Source organism: Ctenocephalides felis, unplaced genomic scaffold (genome assembly GCF_003426905.1).
Source record: "Ctenocephalides felis isolate EL2017-DRISC unplaced genomic scaffold, ASM342690v1 CF-g0.4_SCAFFOLD_01492, whole genome shotgun sequence".
Classification (NCBI taxonomy): domain Eukaryota; kingdom Metazoa; phylum Arthropoda; class Insecta; order Siphonaptera; family Pulicidae; genus Ctenocephalides; species Ctenocephalides felis.
In genome coordinates, this window is record NW_020537646.1 from 14,554,949 (window position 1) to 14,576,277 (window position 21,329).

Sequence of the window (21,329 nt, forward strand, 5' to 3'; positions counted from 1 at the left end):
GAGAGATAATCATACCTAAATTAAATATGATATTTATTAAAAAACTATATACTTACATATTCATCATATTAAATTGTCATCAAAATCATTAATATTTTTGCTTTTATGTGGGAATCTATAATGTGATTTTTCTAGAATCTATGAACGAACACTTTGAAATGTTCAAATGATTGGACTTTCTAAATAGAATTTATTGGATATTGTAGGTTTCTAAAATATAAATTCCATGTAAAATCTGATATAGAAATTTATTATATCTAGTCAAGTTAGTTCAAATTACATCCAAATTATGTTTCAATTTCGGAGTTCTTTTGAAAGATTGTATAATATTTTGATTTATGGTCTTAGTCTTTATTTTTGATCTTGAATCATTTATCTGAAAATTGTTAATATTTTGCTACAATATTTTTTCTATTAGTAAATCTATTGTGATTGAAACGAACATTTAAGGTTGAAGAATCATCTTGATTAGTGTCTCTGTGTTGGCCACAAAGGGTCATGTGGGTATTCCAATGCTTTCGTTGGCATTCATGATCACAGTATGAAGTATTCCAGCAACAATAAAACTGAGCTTCTTTCCCACAATAAACACACCTGCAGTTTTTAAATTAATTGAAAAATCTATTCTAATTTTCTTATAATAATGCTTACCATTGCTTGCTTTTAGCTTCTTGAACACACCGAATTCGCTCAGCTTCTGCCTTCTTTTTATACTTTGTTATATTATGAGCATTATCTATTTCAAAACTATTTCTTATTTCTAATAATATAAGCTCTGTAAAATGAAATATTCAATTATTAATAAATTGCACTCTATTTATTTATTTACACTTTGAATTAAAAAGCAAAATAAGCAAATATAAATGTTTTTACAACATTTGTCAGACGGAAAAATAAATATATTTCGGCATGAGGATAATGCGTGGCTTATTATTTTTTTGTAATTGCAAACAAATTACAGACCAACATTAAACTACTTAAGCTCACATTTCCTTATATTAAAACTCAGCTACAATTAACAATAATAAAAAGCAAAACAGATGCACTAAGAGAAAAAATTGTGCATTTAAAATATATAAATAAATAAAATATGTAAAATTGTTATTTTTGGTGTCGTTCTCATAGAAAATTATTTACCAGTATTGTGTTTTATTTCACTGAGCTCTTGCTTATGAATCCACTTCAAACTTTCAATATCAGCTTGTAATTTTTTAACTTGGGCGTCTGTAGAACCAGCATTGCCAAAATCAACCAATGTTTGATGTAGCAAATTTTGAAAATATCTTGATAACTGCAAAGTAACTAATTAAAAATAGTTACAACTCATTTAAAGATTATTAGGAATTTACCTTAAGTGCATTCTCATTTATAATTTGTGAAACTGGACCACATTCTGATGGAAAACTTGTGTTTATAGATGTTGATAATGGACCGAAAGTAGTTCTATTTTCTTGCTTTTCTTCAACAGGTACATTTGTGTGTCTGTAATCTGTAAATAAAGTTATCATATATTAAAAAAATACATGTTTTGAATTAATTTAAAACATATTTTATTGGCATGTAAAAAGTGAAGTAGTAATTGTAACTTGCTACAATCAAATACAAAATAAAAGTTGTCCATATTGAGTGTCTGACATTTGTTTTTCAATGTACTTTTTGATGCTAAACATGAATTTCAAGTCAAAATTAGGGGTCAAACTGAATTCAGTTTCCGTTTGTAGAATCCTACAGCAACTCATACATATATATTTATTCCCTATTGCCTCTGCGTAATCTGTAAACATATTTGCAGTTATTTGAAAATATGTTTGTTGATAGCTACTGGATTCTACAAAAAGAAACTCAATAAAGTTGGTAAAAGGGTTCCAGAAATCTGTTGCAAGGTTAAGTAAGGTAAAAAGATCCAGAAAATAATAGAAATTATAAGATATCATCATGTAGGAGAATTACTAAATCGGAAACTTTGCCTTTTTTTATCTTTATTTTTTTTCGTTTTTTTGCAGTTTGGCTCCCAATTTTGACTTCAGATTCGTATTCAGTATTAAAAAATACATTGGAAAACATATTGCAATATTGCAAACCTAATACAGACAACTTTATGTATTTGGTGGGCCTATATAATTAAATGAAGCAATGCAACAACTTACTATGCTCTTCTATGAGATCAGCACTTTTGAAAGCTGTACTATTATCAATTGTGGAAGAATTATTTCTTGGAGTATTACAAATCTTAATAGAAGCTTCTTGTCTTTTAGGTAACACAAATGCTGATGTTTGCTGTTGATTTGAGGATGCTGCTGATACTTGATACTTTGCTTCCACTTTAGGTGCTGTAGAATTTTGTGGTATATAAACCATACTCGCAGGATTAATACTTCCCGACTCCTTTGAATTATTTTTGGTTGCAGGCGATATATTCATCTTGGGTTTATTGGGAAAAGATTTTCTAGCAGATTGCTTTTTTGTAGAATTATCAATATATGCCTCAGTAGTGGATTCTGATGCATTATATGATTTATCGATATCATAACCATCAATTGGTTCAGTTTTAATTTCAACATCTAATGAGGATATTGTGCTGTCAGGTATAACAATAGCATTGCAAGGGGATGCCTTTTTAATTTCAATATTACTTTTCTATGCAAAGCATGTTCTTCCACTGATGATTTGTTATTAGTTTCAGTATTAGAATTCATTTTTGAGATGCTAACCCTTTTTACAAAACTGCTATTTTCTTGTATCATATTTCTTTTCTTTAATACTACTCTTGCAATAGAATTGGTTTTTATGTCATCAGTATTTTTATTTGTGTCAGGGCTCAATTTATTACTAACTGAATTTGATTTCGACACCCCATTATACTAATTTGAGGTAGCTGGTTTACAATGGTGAGGGTATTAACTGCATTACTTTCTGCAACTTTATTGGGATTCAATTCATGCTCTGATACAAGGCAGTTAACATCTTCATCTTTATCACTTTTATTATCAAGTACTGAAACACTCTGACTAATTTCGGGAGTCTTTTCTTTGGAAATTTTGCTGACATTTTTAGTGGGTGTTGCTGATACAGTTTCTTGAATATCGTCTGGCTTAATTTTTTTCTCCTGCACTTCTAGACTGTTTGTACTTAGTTTTCTTTTATTAGTTTTACTATCATTATGCATCATAGTATCAGTAGCTTTTGTGTCATTATCGTCATTTTTTTGGGATGAAAATTCAGTTTTCATAGATTCTGGAGATTCTATCACTTGATCTTCCATATGTTCTTTCATAATTTTTATTACCTTTATTTTTCCTGTTGAATTAATTTTACCACCTCTCATTCTAACACGTGCACGCAAAGGTGTTTGTTTAATTTTCATATCATTTACATTATCAACAGATTCATTTGATACATCTTTTAGTGCTTCCTCATCTTCAGTATCATATCCTTCAATATAACTATCCTCATCTAACGAATTATTTATTTTCATGTTACCTTTTGTGTCCTCTAGTAGTTTATCCGTTATGTCACAAACTTTTTGTTTTGTTATTATTTTTTTATTTGCAATATCTGATTTGAATTTATATGAAGGTAACATTATACTATAAATAGCTGCTTGATCATTAGGATATGGAGTTTTGAATGGTGCATGACAAAATTTTCCAAATTTTTGCTCAAGATTTTTCACATATATAGCTAACTCCTATAAATACATAATAATGAGAATATCAAATAAACATTATGTTTAATATTTCAATCATATAAATTTGACATATATCTTCAAAATCTGATTCATTTCTTCGATATTCAATATACTATATACAAGTATATGCATTATTACTATAAACATACATTAAGATATCTCACCACAAAGCAATATATTTCTTTATACTTTTTCATATTAAATTTAATGCTTTAATAAGATTAATCATTAAATAAAAATGTGACTTTGATATCAAAGATTTTACCCCCCCTTCGGTTGATTGAAGGTGATATAATTAAATATTGAAGTATAAAAACCAAAATATACTAACCCTAAGTGATTCGATGAAATCAGAGCGTTTTCCTTTATCACTGAAATTTGGATCTTTCTCACTATAAAGCAAGCAATCCTTCATAGGTATCCATGCTTTATCATGTGCTCCAAAAAATCTAACATCTACTAAATTGCCATTTGATACAGTCATTGCTTTTGCTGGCCAGTACGGATAACCTGTAGTAATAATTATTATTGAAAACTATTTAATAGTGATAACTAATTACTAAATATGAGTATATTTTATAAATGTATTGGTCTAAATCATTTAAGTTCAGAAACTAAAATCAAATTGAAAACTATTTTTATATACATAATATAATTTTGCTTACAAAGAGGAATAATTCGGTAAATATAAAAGCAAAATTACCTTTCAATTTGCCCAAACCAGCATATGTGGATGTGAACACACCTCAAGGAACCAATTTGTATCATTGTGTGTATTTGCCTTAAGATAACATTCTGGGCATGTTTCTATTTCATTCATTTCCTGCTTACAAATTTTGATAATGCCTTTTGCCACACTGGTTAATTTTGTATGAACTGAAAACATTGTAGATTTTTTAGAACAGCTGGCTTGTATTTCAAACATCAATATTTATATATAGCAATTGCAACACATGCTGATATATTAATCATATATTGAGTAGTGATATCCATAACCGCAATACTTAAAATGAACATGCTGTGATATATCCAAAAATCAAACTTAAATCATCTCCAAGAACTTAGGTGTCGAGATATTCAATAAGATACCTTATGGAAACCAAGAACATTTTTAAAAATACTAATTACTTTAATTATTTACTAAATAATCTTCATGTATTTTAAATGACAAATTATAACTAGTGGGGCGCATGGCATCTAGCCTTAAGGTAAATTGCTGGAACTTCAAATATTATTATTCTTTTAAAAACGATTAACATTTTTGAAAACAATTGACTTCAAAAAAATTATATTTTTGAGAAACTAGGAATTTGACAAAAAATTACTTTTTTTTTTAAAAAAATGTTTTCTTTATTTTGACATATTTTGTAAATTCTGAACATTTTTTCAAAGCAATCGTACTGCTTTAACTGCATAGAGACAAAATGTCAAGCCTAAGCGCCGCGTCGCAGTCTAACGAATAAACATTGGTACAGAACCCATAGGAATGCAAACAAAATTTATATTAATTGTTAAAATCTCTATAAAATATCTGATAATTTGATATGCATATGTCTAATGATCATTTTTGACCGCCAAATGGCATTTTTTTTTACTTTTTGTATTAGATCTCCGAAACCGCTGGACCTGCCTTTATGAAAATTTGATCAATTCTTCATCTTGTCAATACAACTAAAACGTTTTTTGAATTATTAAAATCGGACGCTCCGTTCTTTAAAAACTGAGTTACCGTTTTTGGCACTTTTGCCCCGTATCTTCGGAACGGCTAGACCTGCCTTCGCCAAAAACTAATCAACACGTCTCCTTATCAATAGGAATCGAATGTTTTTTGAATCATTCAAATCGGTGAAACGGTGTTCCCGAAATCGTCGACAAAAGTTTGTATCTACACACACACACATACAACAATTTTTTCTAAGGTATGCCAAAAATGTTCAGAAACCTTTGAAACGTAAAGATATATAAAAATTTCATTTTCTATTTTTTTGTGATTACTTTAACTTGCCCTACGGGAAGTTAATTATATAAATATGATGATAGTTTTGTCGATTACATTTGTATAACATGGGGTTAAAAAAAATGGCTATACAAATTCAAAGTATTTCTATATGCTTACTTGAATTGTATATAATGGAGTTGTGAAGTATCCATTTTGTATCAGCAATGAAGCTTCTGTGGATCCATATAAATTTTTTTTAATATTTTGCTCAAGTTTGCTCAAATCCATAGGATGAACTACATATTTTGCATAATCTGGGAATTCATTTTTGTCTACTGGATGTAAGAAGGGTTCTGCCTGTAAAAAAATCCTATTGAATATGGGAATATATTATACAAAATGTTAAAAGTACTTGTTATTTATATAATGTAAAAGATCATTTTTTCAATGTATAAGGCAAATTTTATAATTTAGCTTTAATAATTATTAAACATTTTAAAAAAAATTATTCTCTTCTCCACCACAGAAATAAACATAAATTTACATAAATACCAAACAGAGCCGGCTGGGTATGAATTGGTCTTCACCAAACTTATTGTTTTTGGGACAGCAGTACATAATATTCATTGGAGACTGTTAACACACACACACACACACACATGTGTATATATATATATATATATATATATATATATACGAGGTCTGTTCAAAAAGTACCCGGAATTTTCGTTTTTTCAAAAAAATATTTATTTATTCGTCTACATTAATGTGGTCCCCTTCAAAGTAGTCCCCCCCAGATATAATACACTTATGCCAGCGTTTTTTCCAATTTTCGAAGCACCCTTGATATTCACTTTTTGATATGTCCTTGAGCACTCTCAGCGATTTTCTTCAATCGAGGAAAACCGCCGTCCTTTCATGGGTCTCTTCAACTTTGGGAATAGGAAAAAGTCACACGGAGCCATATCTGGTGAATTTTTGCACTTTGCAACACTTTATTTCATTTTTTACGCAAAATTTAATACAAATTCTTTGACTTTTCAATTCTTCCATTGTAAAAATCGCCGAGCTCAGAAAAACACGTCGAACCTTAGCGACTACCACAGACAAAGTAAACAGTGAATATAGCTGAAAATTTCATCATACTTTAGGGGCATGTATACCAACACAATAAAAAAAAAATTTTGACAATCAGACACTCCAGACCCGCGAAATTTAATTATTAGTAATTCTGGGTACTTTTTGAACAGACCTCGTATATATATGTATATGTGATATGAAGTACTTTAAATAAAGGAATGTAAAATTAAATGTTATTATCACTTACCCCAAGATAATCAGTCATTCTTTTCAAAGCAAATTTCAATAGTTCACATAGGTGACTAAGAGAAACTTGTTTCATTGCATTTGATCTGAAAAAAAAATCCTTTTCATTTAAAATTGTTTATGAATTGGATTTGGCAGTGATAGTATTTCTTTAAAAGCCGATAATCCATATTTAAAGATTCATAAATACATATATACATACATAAATGTATATATATATATATATATATATATATATATATATTTATATATATGATTTAGTAGTAAATTTTGATGTTGAAATATATGAGTGAGTTCTTCAAACAAAGAAAAAGCCAAAGATTTATAAAATAATCTTTAATTCCAAACGTTTCGACATTCAATTTAATGTCATCATCAGTGGATATTGAACATGGTACTTTATATCTAAAATTGTGTACACATCACAGAAATTTGCACTAACATTGATACAACTAACCAGTTGATAATCATGAATTTTTTAATAAGAAAAATAATGAGAGTTTTGTTTTGCAAAACTGTGGAAAATTTTTTTTAAGTATTTTTGCACAGATCAGAGGCTATGTAATCGCTGCAGATCCCGAGGTAAAATTGTTTCGTTTTAGGTCTCAAACATTCCGCACAATGTATTAAATCGTTGTCATTTGTAGTAAAAAAAACATGTTACTCAAGTTACTTCAAAGAGTAGACCTTAGAAAAACATGTTTCGCACAATGAACTTTTTCACGGAACAAATTAAGGATGTAATGCAGGGTATCCTTGATATATATATAAATAAATTTAATATTGAATGATGCAAGTTATGAATAAATGCACTCATAATTACAAAAATTACATGAATATGCAATAAACAGTTAATCACCAAATAATAAATTACACTAATGTATTATTTTTACATTGTTAAAATATTTAAAAATTAATTTGAAAAAATAGTATTTTAAAATAAATGTGGCAAACCTGGTGTCAGTCGTTTCTGCTTGCACTATTGATACACATTCAGGACAACACCAATCATGTAGATCAGTTATATTACCTCGAACACAACGTTGATGGAATGATCTTGGGCATGTTTTACAAGAAACACTCACATCAGTTTTGTGACATTGCCAACAAAACATATCAGCAATATTATCCTAAAAAATATTTATAATATAATATTTGTTTTAATATTATATAATAATATTTATAACTACTATTTTGCATAATCTTGATTTATATAGATGTATCGCACAGAATTAGATAAAAACCAAATTCAAACAAATTTAACAGTCATTCTACAGAAAATGTGTGATATTAAAAAAAATACAAATACTATTTAAAATACCTTAGAATTAAATAACTTTTCAAGATTCACAGATCTTTTAGCATCAGTAGGTGTTTTTAAAGATCTTACTTTATTACTTTTTGGTGTTTTATCTCCTTCATGGTTTTTGTCATTTTCATCTTCATTACTCAATATTTCTGTAGATTTCCTACCACTGTCCAATCCTTTATTTAGGCTAGGAGAGTTCAAAGATTTTCTGACTCTTTTTTTCTCTTTCACATTTGTGAACTCAGTAATAATTTTAGATTCTGCAGCAGCTTTATGCAGTCCCTTCAACTCACGACTGATTTTGGGTTTAGATAGACTGCCATCGCCTTTTGGAGATTGAAAAAGAGTACCTACAATTCAAAAAAAAAAACTTATCAAGACAAAGAATGTATTTTTATTTATATATATATATATATATATATATATATATATATATAATACATGTAATATATACATATGTGTGTGTACGAGTGTACTACCATTTAATTGAGAATATTACATATATCATAATATTTTATGTTTTAGATAACCAATAACAAATAAAAACTTTTTACCTGTCTCCTCTGTGCTACTGATTTTCTCGGAACCTGAGGATTTGCTATCGTTATTAATATTTTCATCAAAACTATAATTCACATTTTTATTTTCTTCTTCATCAATTGCAATGTATATATGTGAAGTAGAATTTTCATTGTTATCTGATAGTTGTGATGAAGACGATACATCTAACGATTTATCAGTTTCATGTTCAGAATCCATTTTATACTTAATATTTTATAACATAAATCATAATACAGCATACATATTTAATAATATAATCCAATAGAATTTATATATACATTTTCACGTAAATATAAACTTGCTTGTATTAATAACTGTTATATACCACAACATGCTAAAACATCTGCAAAATTAAATTGTTGAAGAGGTCCCTTTAAATTTATGTAAAATGCATCAACATTATTACTTATAATTTCATAATGTCATTTAAGAAATTTTGAGTACTTACTATAGTGATGCACAAATAAATACACAATCGGTTCAAAAAGCATATATTTTACTCAAATGTTTTAGCTTTAGCTTTTGTCATTTCACCATTATACACTATAGACAAAATTAAAATTACTCTTTCTTCACAGATGGGGCGTAAATCGCGCAACAAAATGGTGATAAGCGGACATGTATTAAAGCATGTACCAAGCCTACCAAGAAGTATGTTACTCCACAGCCATGATAAATACACACACAATCTATATAAATATATGCTCTTTTCTTTTATATGCATATATTTGTTGGTTAATAACTTAATTACTGTCATTCAATATACCAATTTATTGATGTTTATTCATTATTATTATTATACTTGTTTATCTATGATTGGCACTCTGTCTGAATGCAGATCCGCATGAAGCAACACAATTTACCCCTTCTCCATACCTTGGTTATGCATCACGTTCTCCTTCAAAAAGGTTCTGCTTCCATAGTTCCGTTTCCTGTGGCTCGACTTTCAATTCTATGCATTTACTTTTCTGCCATAAGTCGTTTAACACCTACAATGTTTTGTGCCGTCTTTCCTTCATTTTTATTTATTTTCTTCGGTGGTGTCATGCAGAAGGCCCTGCTTCGATTCAGATTCCTTCTCGTTCTTCCAGTCTTTGCAAAACTTTTTTATTTCATATATATATATATATATATATATATACCTTGATAGTTTGATGATGATATATATATATATATATATTTATATATATATATATATATATATATATTATTTTTGTTTCAATTAGAAATTGCATTGATTAGTTTTTAGTGAAATAAGTATACTTTTATTTCATTTAACTTTTGATTATTTAGCCAAATAGATAAATCTTAATTCATATTGAAAGTCTATTCAAATATATAACTAGAAGTTTATATAACTTGCCTTAAAGCACTAATACTACCTAGTGAATATGATATTGTAATTTTTTTATTTGTTTTATAAGTTTACTTGACTTATCCACATGTGGTAATTTTAAACAAATATCCTTCATAAAATTTTGAAATTCTAAACAAATAAGATAATGACTGACAAAGTACTGATAGAGAAAGTAAAGAAATGAACGGATATAGAATATTTTGGCTACTATATTAACAAAATGAGACTAAATTGAAATAAATGAGTTGCTGCACAATATTTTGTACAATGTAAATAGAAGAATTGAATAAATCAGCTCAAAGAAAAAATCAAATGGTTGTTGATTTGTGGTAAAATTGAAAACACAGAAAATACAGAGCTTAAAAGTATTTAATTTCGTAAATCGAAAGCGTTAAGCAAATTTTTAAATTATATAGATACTTACATAGATAAAATAAGATATTTAATAATATATATATATATATATATATATATATATATATATATAAATTAACTACTATATAAATCATATAAATATATATACATATATACATATACATATATATATATATATATATATATATATACATAGTATATATCCGAATTCGTGCAAAAATTATTAAGCATTTTATGATTTTAAAAAATCTACTTAATTTAAATTAAGCGCTCAAACACATCGCGTTGATGTGATGTATTGCGGCGTTAAAGTGAACTACACAGTTAAGCAGTTTCTTTCTCTACTGGCGGTACAATTAAGCGCCTTTGTGCGGTCATATAAAAGACGCTACTAAATTTTTGGAGTAATTTTTTATTTGATAGAACTTTACCAAAAAAGTTCAAAAAACGTATTGATTTGTAGTAATATGAGTAATGTTACCAACCAAAATGGATCAGGTCTAGAGCAGCAGGTGAATTAAAATTATTTTAATTATATGTGTTGTCAAAATGAATGTACGGTATATGTCAATCTCAAGCCTTAATTGGTGCTTGGACAGCCAAATTCCCATGTTTCCAATTTATTGCATCAGGAAAAATATTGAGTTATATTTATTTTTAATAATCCACATAATTTGAATGTTTTAATTGATAAATTTATTTATAATTGTATCCTGTTCGACGTGTCTTACTCATGTAATGGCCGCCATGTGCAAAACTATACAATTTTTTATTTCTACATTCTCAATAAAAGGATGTAAAACTTTAAGTTAAACAATAGAATCATTTTATAATAGACAGTAGAAAAAAATACATTAAGAAAATGACATTGTCAACTTATTTAACTAAATTATGTAGTGGATGAGATTATCAAAAATTGATGAATTATTTTTAATTGTAGTTTGCTGGTCTGGACTTGCAGGGCGGCCAAAATACTGGTCGTTACGTGCCGCCCCATTTACGTGGCAAATTATCTGCTGCTAGTGAAAATAACCAAGTTTCTAGAAGTGACTCCCGTACTGGAGATTCTTTTCGTGATTCCAGAGATTATCGAGACACAAGGGATTTTAGAGGGTGATTATTTATCGATACTTACAAATAAAAAGTTTGTGTTGTCAAAAGTTTCAATTGCTTCCTATTTATAACATATTTGTATAAATTGTATCAACACAATTTATAATATTACATTTATTATTTTGTCAGATAGTTTTCTTTAAGTAAAGAGAGAGGAAATGAAAATTTTTGATAAGTTTAATCTTCTCAGAAAGTTCTATTCCGTTTTGCTCTTTTGTGATAATATACCTTGTCATACTTCTGTTTATTATATATTTGACATACATCAATATATTATTCCTTAAGTGGTCGGAGAATCGGGGTACATTACCCCAGAAAGTATATATTTTTAAATGATTTATATTCAATGTATTTGATATTTAGTCGTCCACGCACTAAGTCAATTTCAGTAACATTTAAATAGAAATTTTAGTTATTGTATTCTGTTCAAAATTATAATGGGGGCATAACACAAACTACAATGATAAAAAGAAAAGATTTCTTTATACAAAAATATTTTGGGGTGATGAATAAAAAAGTTTTCCGACCACTGCCATAACATAATCATTATAACAAGAAATTTAATTTTCACTTTTTATAGTTTGACAATTTTATGTAATTCTATATGCTATAACATAATGATAAACATTAGTCCTATTGCAAAAGATACTTTCATTTAATGACATGCAATCTAATTTTATAATTTTAATGATGGATTTTTCAAATAATTTAAAATCACGAAGGAAAGAAATTCATTTTTTTTTTATGTTCTCACAGGGGTAGCCGTTCAGCGGGCAGTTTTGGATCGCGCGGTGGTGGTGGCAATAGAGACCGCGGTGCCGATTTCAGTAGTTTTAACAGAGGTGGTAGTTCCCGCGGCGGTGGTGGAGGCGGATACCAGAACGGTGAGCGCGATGGCTGGCCCGATCACCGTGATAATGAGAGAGATGCCGGAGGATGGGGTAACAGAGGTAGCAGTGCACGCGATTCGCGTAATAACGACCGCTGGCAAGACGATAAGCCAAAAAGCGCCGGAGGTTTGTATGTTATTTCAGCATAAATGGTTGTTAAATTGAATAGTGCATGAGCTTTAAATAGATGATTTCTAATAGCTATTTACTAATTATAAAATTAGACTGTCTATTTATCGTCTGTAGTTTATTCACAAAAAATTTTACAGGACGTGCAGGAGGTGGTACTGGAGGTGGTAGATCCTCCGATGTGGACTGGACGATTCCGACGGCTCGCGATGAACGTCTTGAGCTTGAATTATTTGGCAATGCTAATACTGGCATTAATTTTAATAAGGTACTTAACAAATTTATATATAACAAAAACTATTTTATACATTGTGTGATTGATTCAGACAGATTTGTAAACTTGATCATGGCATATGCATGAATACCTTCTAAAGTAGAACATAATAAGTTTTAAAATAATCAAAAATAAAAAATAGTCTTAATGTGGATAATTTTTACCTGCATATATATTATTGTCAGCTTCTTTTTTTTGCAAGGTATCAATAGTTCTAAATGTGTTTTTGGGAATTTGTATTCCTATATAATCACATAATTTTTAATACTATTTATAAATATTTATAAGTTCATGGTCTCTTTATATAATCCTGTTATCATTATTTCTTTTATAGTATGAAGACATTCCCGTGGAGGCGACGGGTGATAGAGTACCTGAGCCTATCAACTCTTTTGAAGATGTCAAGTTGACTGAGATTATACGTAACAATATTGCATTAGCTCGTTATGATACACCTACCCCTGTACAGAAGTATGCTATACCAATCATCATTAGCAAAAGGGATGTTATGGCATGCGCTCAGACAGGATCTGGTAAGTTATTGTTTTTTATTTAATTAACGCTAATCAATTATGTACAGCTATTTTATACCATATTAGATAATGTCGTCTTAAAATACTTTTTGATTTGAGATATTTGTTATTCATTCAAACATTAACAAATTTTGTATTCAAAACTTTATAAACTGATCATTTTCTGCATTTTTATTTGCTTAATAATTACATGAAATTAAATCTTGTTTTTAGGTAAAACTGCTGCATTTTTAGTACCCATATTAAATCAAATATATGAACGTGGACCACCGCCAAATTCTCGCTCATATGGCCGCCGAAAACAATATCCTTTGGGCTTAGTTTTGGCCCCAACTAGAGAACTTGCCACTCAAATTTTTGATGAAGCTAAAAAATTTGCTTATCGTTCAAGTATGCGACCGGCAGTTGTATATGGCGGAGCTCATGTGGGAGACCAAATGCGCGAATTGGATCGCGGATGCCATCTCTTAGTAGCCACTCCTGGTCGATTAGTAGATATGCTTCAGCGTGGCAAAATAGGTTTAGATCATTGTCATTATTTAGTTCTTGATGAGGCTGATAGGATGTTAGACATGGGTTTTGAGCAACAAATTAGGCGAATAGTAGAACAGGATACAATGCCACGCACTGGTCAAAGACAAACTTTGATGTTCTCAGCCACATTCCCAAAAGTTATTCAGGAACTGGCCAGAGACTTTCTTGATAACTATATATTTCTTGCTGTTGGTCGTGTTGGATCAACTAGCGAAAATATCACACAAAAAGTTCTGTGGGTTGAAGAGCATGATAAAAGATCATTTTTATTAGATTTATTGAATGCCTCTGATCTAACACAACCTTCTGCTGAAAGTTTAACACTAGTTTTTGCAGAAACGAAAAAGGGAGTAGATTCTTTAGAAGAGTTTTTGGATCAAGAGGGTTATCCTGTTACATCAATTCATGGTGATAGGACTCAAAGAGAACGTGAAGATGCATTGAGAAGATTCCGCTCAGGTATTTATTTACGTACATATAGAATGGTATAGAAATTTATTAAAATTCAATAGTTCCAAGTTTACATATACACAAATATATATACTTCAGTTATAAACATACTTATAAAACTCACTTTGAATATCCTTTATAAATTTCAGGCTCCACCCCAATATTAGTTGCAACAGCTGTAGCTGCTCGTGGTCTGGACATTCCACATGTAAAACATGTGATAAACTTTGATTTACCCTCTGATGTTGAAGAATATGTGCATCGCATCGGCCGTACTGGTCGTATGGGTAATCTTGGTGTTGCAACAAGTTTTTTTAATGATAAGAATCGTAGTTTATGCAAAGACTTAATTGAACTGCTTGTTGAATCCAAACAAGAATTGCCTAGGTAACTTGAATCAAATTACGTATATTTGTTAATTAAATGCTATATGAGTGATAGAATTCATATGCAATATTATTGTTATGAATTTGATTCAATGTAGTATGAATTAATTACCAGCTGGATGGATCGCGTGTCAACTGATCGTGGTTATACTGTTCGACGCGGTGGTTCTGGCCGTAACGGGGGCGGCGGCGGCGGTGGTCGGTTCGGCGGTTCCGGATTTGGGTCACGAGACTACCGCACACAGCAAGGCAGTGGAAGCGGAAGCGGAGGTAGTGGCAGGCAAAGCGGCGGCGGCAGATCAAACAGCGGATATGGAGGAGGTATGGCATAATAAACGTTGCATTTTTTTTTTTATTATTAGTTTAATTTTATGTAAGGAATTTCATTCTATTGGATAATTTTGTATTGAATCCAGAGAGACGCTTCTTTTTTAGCCATGTTCCCCATATTTCAAAATACTATTTTGGTTTTTATAAAACCGTCATATCATCTGTATATAGTCAACCCTTCTGTAATGCGGTACCAACGTGATTACCATATCACACAGTGTTTAAATTGCGACAGACTTCCTATAGCGTAATTTCCATTCAGCCCATAAATTTCTTTCCGTGTTGCATATATATGACAAATTCTTTCGGTGTTGCATATATTTAGTAATCAGAGTATTGCAGGTAATTTTACTATAAGATTTATTATCGACTATTTTATTTTTTCAACATGTTTATATAAACATGCCTGTTCATATCATTACTCTCTAGGACGTCAGTTTTAGCAGTACCAAGAGCTCTTTTAAAGCACTTTCAAAGTCTTTTTTGAAAAAATCAGCTTGAAACATTTTTTGTTTGAATACTCTTTTTTGGTTTAGTTTTTGATTGATTTTTATTATATGACTATATTAACTCTTCAATAAAAAGATTTAATTGAAAATATAAAATTAGTGGTATTTTTGAGGATGTACAAGTTTTTAGGAAATATTATAAATTAGTGAAATGAAATGTTTGGGCTGTTGTTGATGTTAAAATAAACTAATGAACATAAGTTACTTCATCTGCATTTTGCTCAATAATTTAAATATGCTAATTGTTTGTTAGGCGGTGGTTACTATGGCAGTGGCGGCGGTAATTACGGCGGCAATTATGGTGGTTCTACTACGAACGCAGGTCCCGACTGGTGGAACGATAATTGAGTCATTAGCGTTTTCTAAATTAGGTGGTGCGCGTCCCTTTACTTTTGTTCAATGCCGTGTTTGAAGTTTTCACACAAACATTACAGATTGCAAAACCTTACGTTTTGACTTTACTTTTATTTTGATTGTCTATAGAGAGGCGTACATGCCTGTCATTCATGTTCGATCATTTTCACTAATTAATGACAAAATATATTTATAATATTAAAAGCATTTCTCTAATGAGAAATGCATTTAACTTGTATAATTATTATTAATTGAACAGTATATTATGTAAGTACCGATACATCGCATTGTTGCGTGTTTGTAGATATTAATTACTATGTTTTTAATTATAAATCAATAGATTTCTCTTTGCTTGGCCTGGTAATCACTATGTATGGAGATTACTCATTAAATTAATATATACGTAATTGTATATTTGCTTTTTAAAGCATGTTTCTATATCACGATTAATCTTAGCGACGCCAAGCATAGGGTAAAGTTAAAAATGATTTTAATAATTATATGTTTTGTCTCAATGCATACTCTCATCAAATAGATTCAAATTGAATCATACAATCATGCATAAAGTTGCTGGCAACATGATAATGGACATTGAGCCAAACTGTGATTAATTTTGCTCAATTGCCTTATTTTGATAATTTTCACACAAGTGTGAGCGGAGTAGTTAAAACTTCATTCTATTTAAGAATTATTTATGAGGTAATTTTTTTTTTTGAAGGCCTTTAACAAAAACCCCCAATGTTCACCCAATGATTATAGACTCAACGAAAATATGCAGTGCATTGTTGTTGATTTAGCCAAACACAACTCAATTTACAGTAACGGATTTAAAAATATTTATTTTGAATGTTGAAAATTAACAGATTTTAATGCTTCATTCAATACTGCTTATTTCAACAACAATTCATTCATTTCAACAACAAAATGATTCATTTGCATATAAAATTAACTCAAATAATTTTAAATCTATCCTCTTGAACAATTTCAACAATTGAATGTTGGAACGATTTTTATAATGAGGATTTGAAAATAGAAACTAATTCCAAATATAGATTAAATGACGATTTTAATATAAAATCTTATATACATTAAAGTTGGCAGCATTTGTCCCGATTGATAAATATATAAAAATTTTGAGCGATACTGAAATAAAGGTTTTTTTCTATGTTGTTAAATTGGTTTACACCACATTATTCAGATTTTAATATCATATTTTAATTGATTAATGTTGGAAATAGTTTTTATACAAAATATTTATGTACATCCTTGTACAATTTTTGTGGTTTGTTAGTTTCAATATATTTTTATAATTGAATACTCGTGAATGAAAGGGTAGAGTCAAAACACAATCAATATTAAGTTCTCGACTGTCTTGTAGCTATTCATATTCATTGTTAATTCAATTTTGTTTTAATTGTATTGTTCATGTATGTAATGCATAGATAAATATTTTCAAAAATGTGTAATTCTATAAATTGATAGGAAATTAAAGAAAAGTTCATTAGCACAAATGAGTTTTTCTGCCAACAAGATAAAAATAAATCGTCTGTGATAAGTTGAACGATCTTAAAATATGTACTTAGGATAAAATGTTTTATGTATTCGATTTTAAGAATGTTGATATTAAGCGTAACATCATAACGGTTAGCTTTCTAGCTGCATTTATATTAAATTTTTCTATAATAAAATCTATGTTAAGGGAAAGTTATCACTTTGTGTTTTGATAAACAAAATCAAACATTATAATTCAAACATGGAGAAGTGAAATTACTTTCTCATTTTCATGAATCATTTTAAAAAATTGGTATGCAAATGTGTAACTAAACACTTGATGATATTAATGGTTATGAAAAGAATAGGGGTGAAGGGGGTTATTACAGAATAAAATAGTGCACCTGATGTTTTCACTTGATAAAAATGCTAATGTTCAAAAACATATCTATTTTTGAGAAGACTTGCTAATGAACATAGAAAAATCATTTTGGATTATTTAATTTAGAATCCTATCATACAAGTCTTCAGCTTTACAAGCAATTGACAAATGTATGAGGTGATAACATAACTATACCAAAACTAATATTCTCATTAGCAAATATTTATGAAAGTTTTTGATTAGCGCTAAAATATATAAGCTGCTTTTTGGAAAATATTGTACGCAATCTGATAAAGTTCTTAGAATAGTACAAATATGAAGACCAACTTAGAGAAAATGTGTAAAAACCTTAAAAGTAAATAATGCATTGAATTACTGAACAATGTTTTGTGCTAGACCCTTTGTATGTGAAACTCACACAGCCATATGTGAATTATTCAAATGGTCTTGTGACAAGTTGAGTTAAACTAGGCAAATGTTATTGCTATTTGTTTGCAGTTATTTTTTCTAGACATACAATTTTTAGTATTGTATTCAATGATGTTTTGTAGTAACTGAATTGCAATATATGTTGCTATGTTCATAATATGCCAAATAGGCAAAATCATTTATGTATGTGATCTTAATGGTGGGATATGAGACTTGAAATAGTTTGTTTATCGTTGTTCTTTATTTATAAAATTTAAATTAAAAATACATAAGATAATAGTGATTCTAATTATTTTGTATGAGTTTTTTAATTTGTCATGCCTTTATTTACTAGCATTATGATTTAAATTAGGACCAAGTTTTTTTCAAGGAAACAGTTAATTAGGGTATCAAAACGGTTTATATATTAAATCATAATAACCAGTTTTATTTTTTATGCTAAAACTAACAAAAATAGTTTCCATTAGTCATGGTTATAAGTACAATAAATTAAACCTTTTCGTCTTCATGCTTTTGTAACGGTTTTTGCCGTTTTCTTGTAGATCCTGGCTTTTGTAAAGCCTTTTTAATGTTCTTTTTAGAGGGCTTATCTTCATCTTCTGCTTGTTCTGTATCTTCTTCAGCTTCTTCAACTTCCTCAACTACAGTTTCATTATTAGATTTTTTCGTTATGCGTTTTTCGTCATTCTCTTCTTTATTGGCTTCTTCCTTGGGTTTTGTATTTACCGTTTTTTTTGCCGAATCATTATTTTCTATCTTCTTGTTTACCTTTTTAGTAGAATTGTCCTCCGCTACCTCAGGTTTAATATCAATTTTCTTACTATTTGTCTTATCATCATCTTCTTTAGAGGGTTTATCATTATCGGATTCTATTTTCATAGTTGGTGGTTTTTTCGTCACCTTTTTCTTGTTGGCGAGTTCTCCATGAGGATTATGCGGATAGCTCAACCTTCTGGTTGCGTCAACTGTGTCGCAATGAATGGGTCTTGATTTTTTGCAACATATGGGTTCTTCACTAAGCCCAAGACTATGCCATTTCGATTTGCAAATTCGGTATCCAAAAAGAATCTGAAAAGTAATCTCAGTAGTTAGTAGTTCTTGAAACTTTTCATGTGCCTAATGTTTTTTCAATAATTAATTTTTTTAATGAATTACTAATTTTATTTATATATTGAGCTACTATACTGAATGTTCCAGCGATATGGCTCAAGTGTTAACTACATATTGTTGGTATCAACAGTCTAAACGTCTCCAATTTTCAGTTTATATTTACATTACGAGAAAAAAATTAAAATCCTAGGATAACTTCGGTTAAAATCAAATATTTCTTACCTGTACCCTAGTAGCATCTTGTAAACTACCACAAACCAAATCCAAAGCGTCGAACTCAAATGTTCTGAAAAATTTATTGCACTCTAATCGACAACGAGCTACTGAACTCGCAGAACAGGCCGTGTCACCCGCCGGCCAAGTAACAAGTGGCCTTTTAGGTCTTACATTATTTCGAGCAAATGTTGCACAGTCACATGTACCAGTAGGCAATGCCTGAGAGCTGAAATTTTATTCAACACCATCATTAAATATATCTTATTAATAATAAAATTTAAAGTTGTTTTATATCTATTACCTAACTCCACTACCCCAATGAAGGCACAAAAATACCGTAAAGGCCCAAAATAATCTCATGTCGTCTCGGGCATAAAGCTCCGTGTATTTGTATTATTTTGTAATGAAATAAAATAATTCGTCGTTCGCAGAATTTTGACAAAGCACTGACTAGTATTTAAATTAGTTTCTGGTATATATAACCAGTGCGGCGGATATTATCTCAACGCGGATTTCATATCAAAAATAGTTTTAAATTTAAGCGGTATGTTGTTGGCGAAAAATAATCATTAATGAATGTTTAATATGTGAATGTTTTCACTTCAATAATTCCAGAAATTTATTATGCAAATAAAGATTCAAATGCGTGAAATAATATGTGTAAGCCATATTATTCATAATAAAGCATTGTGAAATTTGAAATTTTATTGAAGCTTACATGTATGTCTGATATCGGTTGTTATAAGCATATTTAAGATAAATATAGTTTAGGTATTCATACTGTTGTTTTTATTGTGATAAAATTTCGTACTCAGCGATGATTGAATTCCTAACATTAACTCGATAATTTAATTATATTTATATTAAGTCTAATGAGATTTTGTTATCATTAAATAACTAAATCGGATTAATTGGAATAAATTAATCATAAACGATATTTTAACATTATTGTAATTTATATTATTATTTTTGATTTTAAATAACAAATTTCAAAATCTGACTAAAAACTTTATTGATAAATCCTCGAAAAATAAAACTTCTTCTTTGTCTTCATTTCAATCATCGTAGGTCACCAATGTGGGGTCGTAATAGATATGAAAGTATAAACTCCCATCGTATAAAAATATATAAATTTTATTCATTATAAAATATTACTGATATGAAAAATATGACAAGTCCAATTGTTTTTTTACAAATCATGACTAGCCTGCTTGATCCCCACAGATATTTTATATTTTTAATCTGTAGAGCATATTATGATTAAACAATTAATTGTAAGTAAACAACTCTTTACCCTGAGTGTTATTTGAGAATATTAACTTTTTTTATTTTAATAGTAAATATAATAATTTTTATTATATATTAGTACCATTGGGTAAGATAACAAAATTTATAAAAAATATAGCCAGGTTCGAAGCGTGATTGGCTTGGGTGTCTTTAGCAAAGATAAAGTCTGTTCTTTTATCTATGAGTAAAGATTTCATAGATGGTTTTTATTTTGCGAGAGATCTTTGATCATTTGATAATTTGATCAAATAAAAAGAAATTTATATTTGTTATAATTATATATTTCATTTTTTATTAAAATAAATTTACACTCCTTTTTCCAAATATTTTAAAATAAAAATACATCCTAGGCATTTT

At 29.2% G+C, this 21,329-nt stretch overlaps 2 protein-coding genes across 2 annotated transcripts; one reads left to right on the forward strand and one right to left on the reverse strand.

Moving 5' to 3' along the window:
* Positions 1-56: 56 nt before the first annotated feature.
* Positions 57-4,172, reverse strand: LOC113370910 (protein kinase C-binding protein 1-like; the record flags this gene model as incomplete). The annotated part of the gene is given in 9 exon segments (XM_026611583.1): positions 57-210; positions 281-376; positions 444-594; positions 652-775; positions 1,138-1,291; positions 1,350-1,489; positions 2,148-2,613; positions 2,831-3,688; positions 4,020-4,172. Coding segments are annotated over 9 exon segments (2,190 nt in total).
* Positions 4,173-10,906: 6,734 nt separating this feature from the next.
* On the forward strand, positions 10,907-16,290 carry LOC113370128 (ATP-dependent RNA helicase bel-like). Its single transcript, XM_026610797.1, has 9 exons — positions 10,907-11,067; positions 11,496-11,668; positions 12,425-12,684; positions 12,828-12,955; positions 13,296-13,494; positions 13,708-14,487; positions 14,628-14,865; positions 14,980-15,185; positions 15,957-16,290. The coding sequence occupies exons 1-9, from the start codon at positions 11,023-11,025 to the stop codon at positions 16,049-16,051; spliced, it is 2,124 nt and encodes a 707-aa protein (XP_026466582.1). The 5' UTR covers positions 10,907-11,022; the 3' UTR covers positions 16,052-16,290.
* Positions 16,291-21,329: the final 5,039 nt, after the last annotated feature.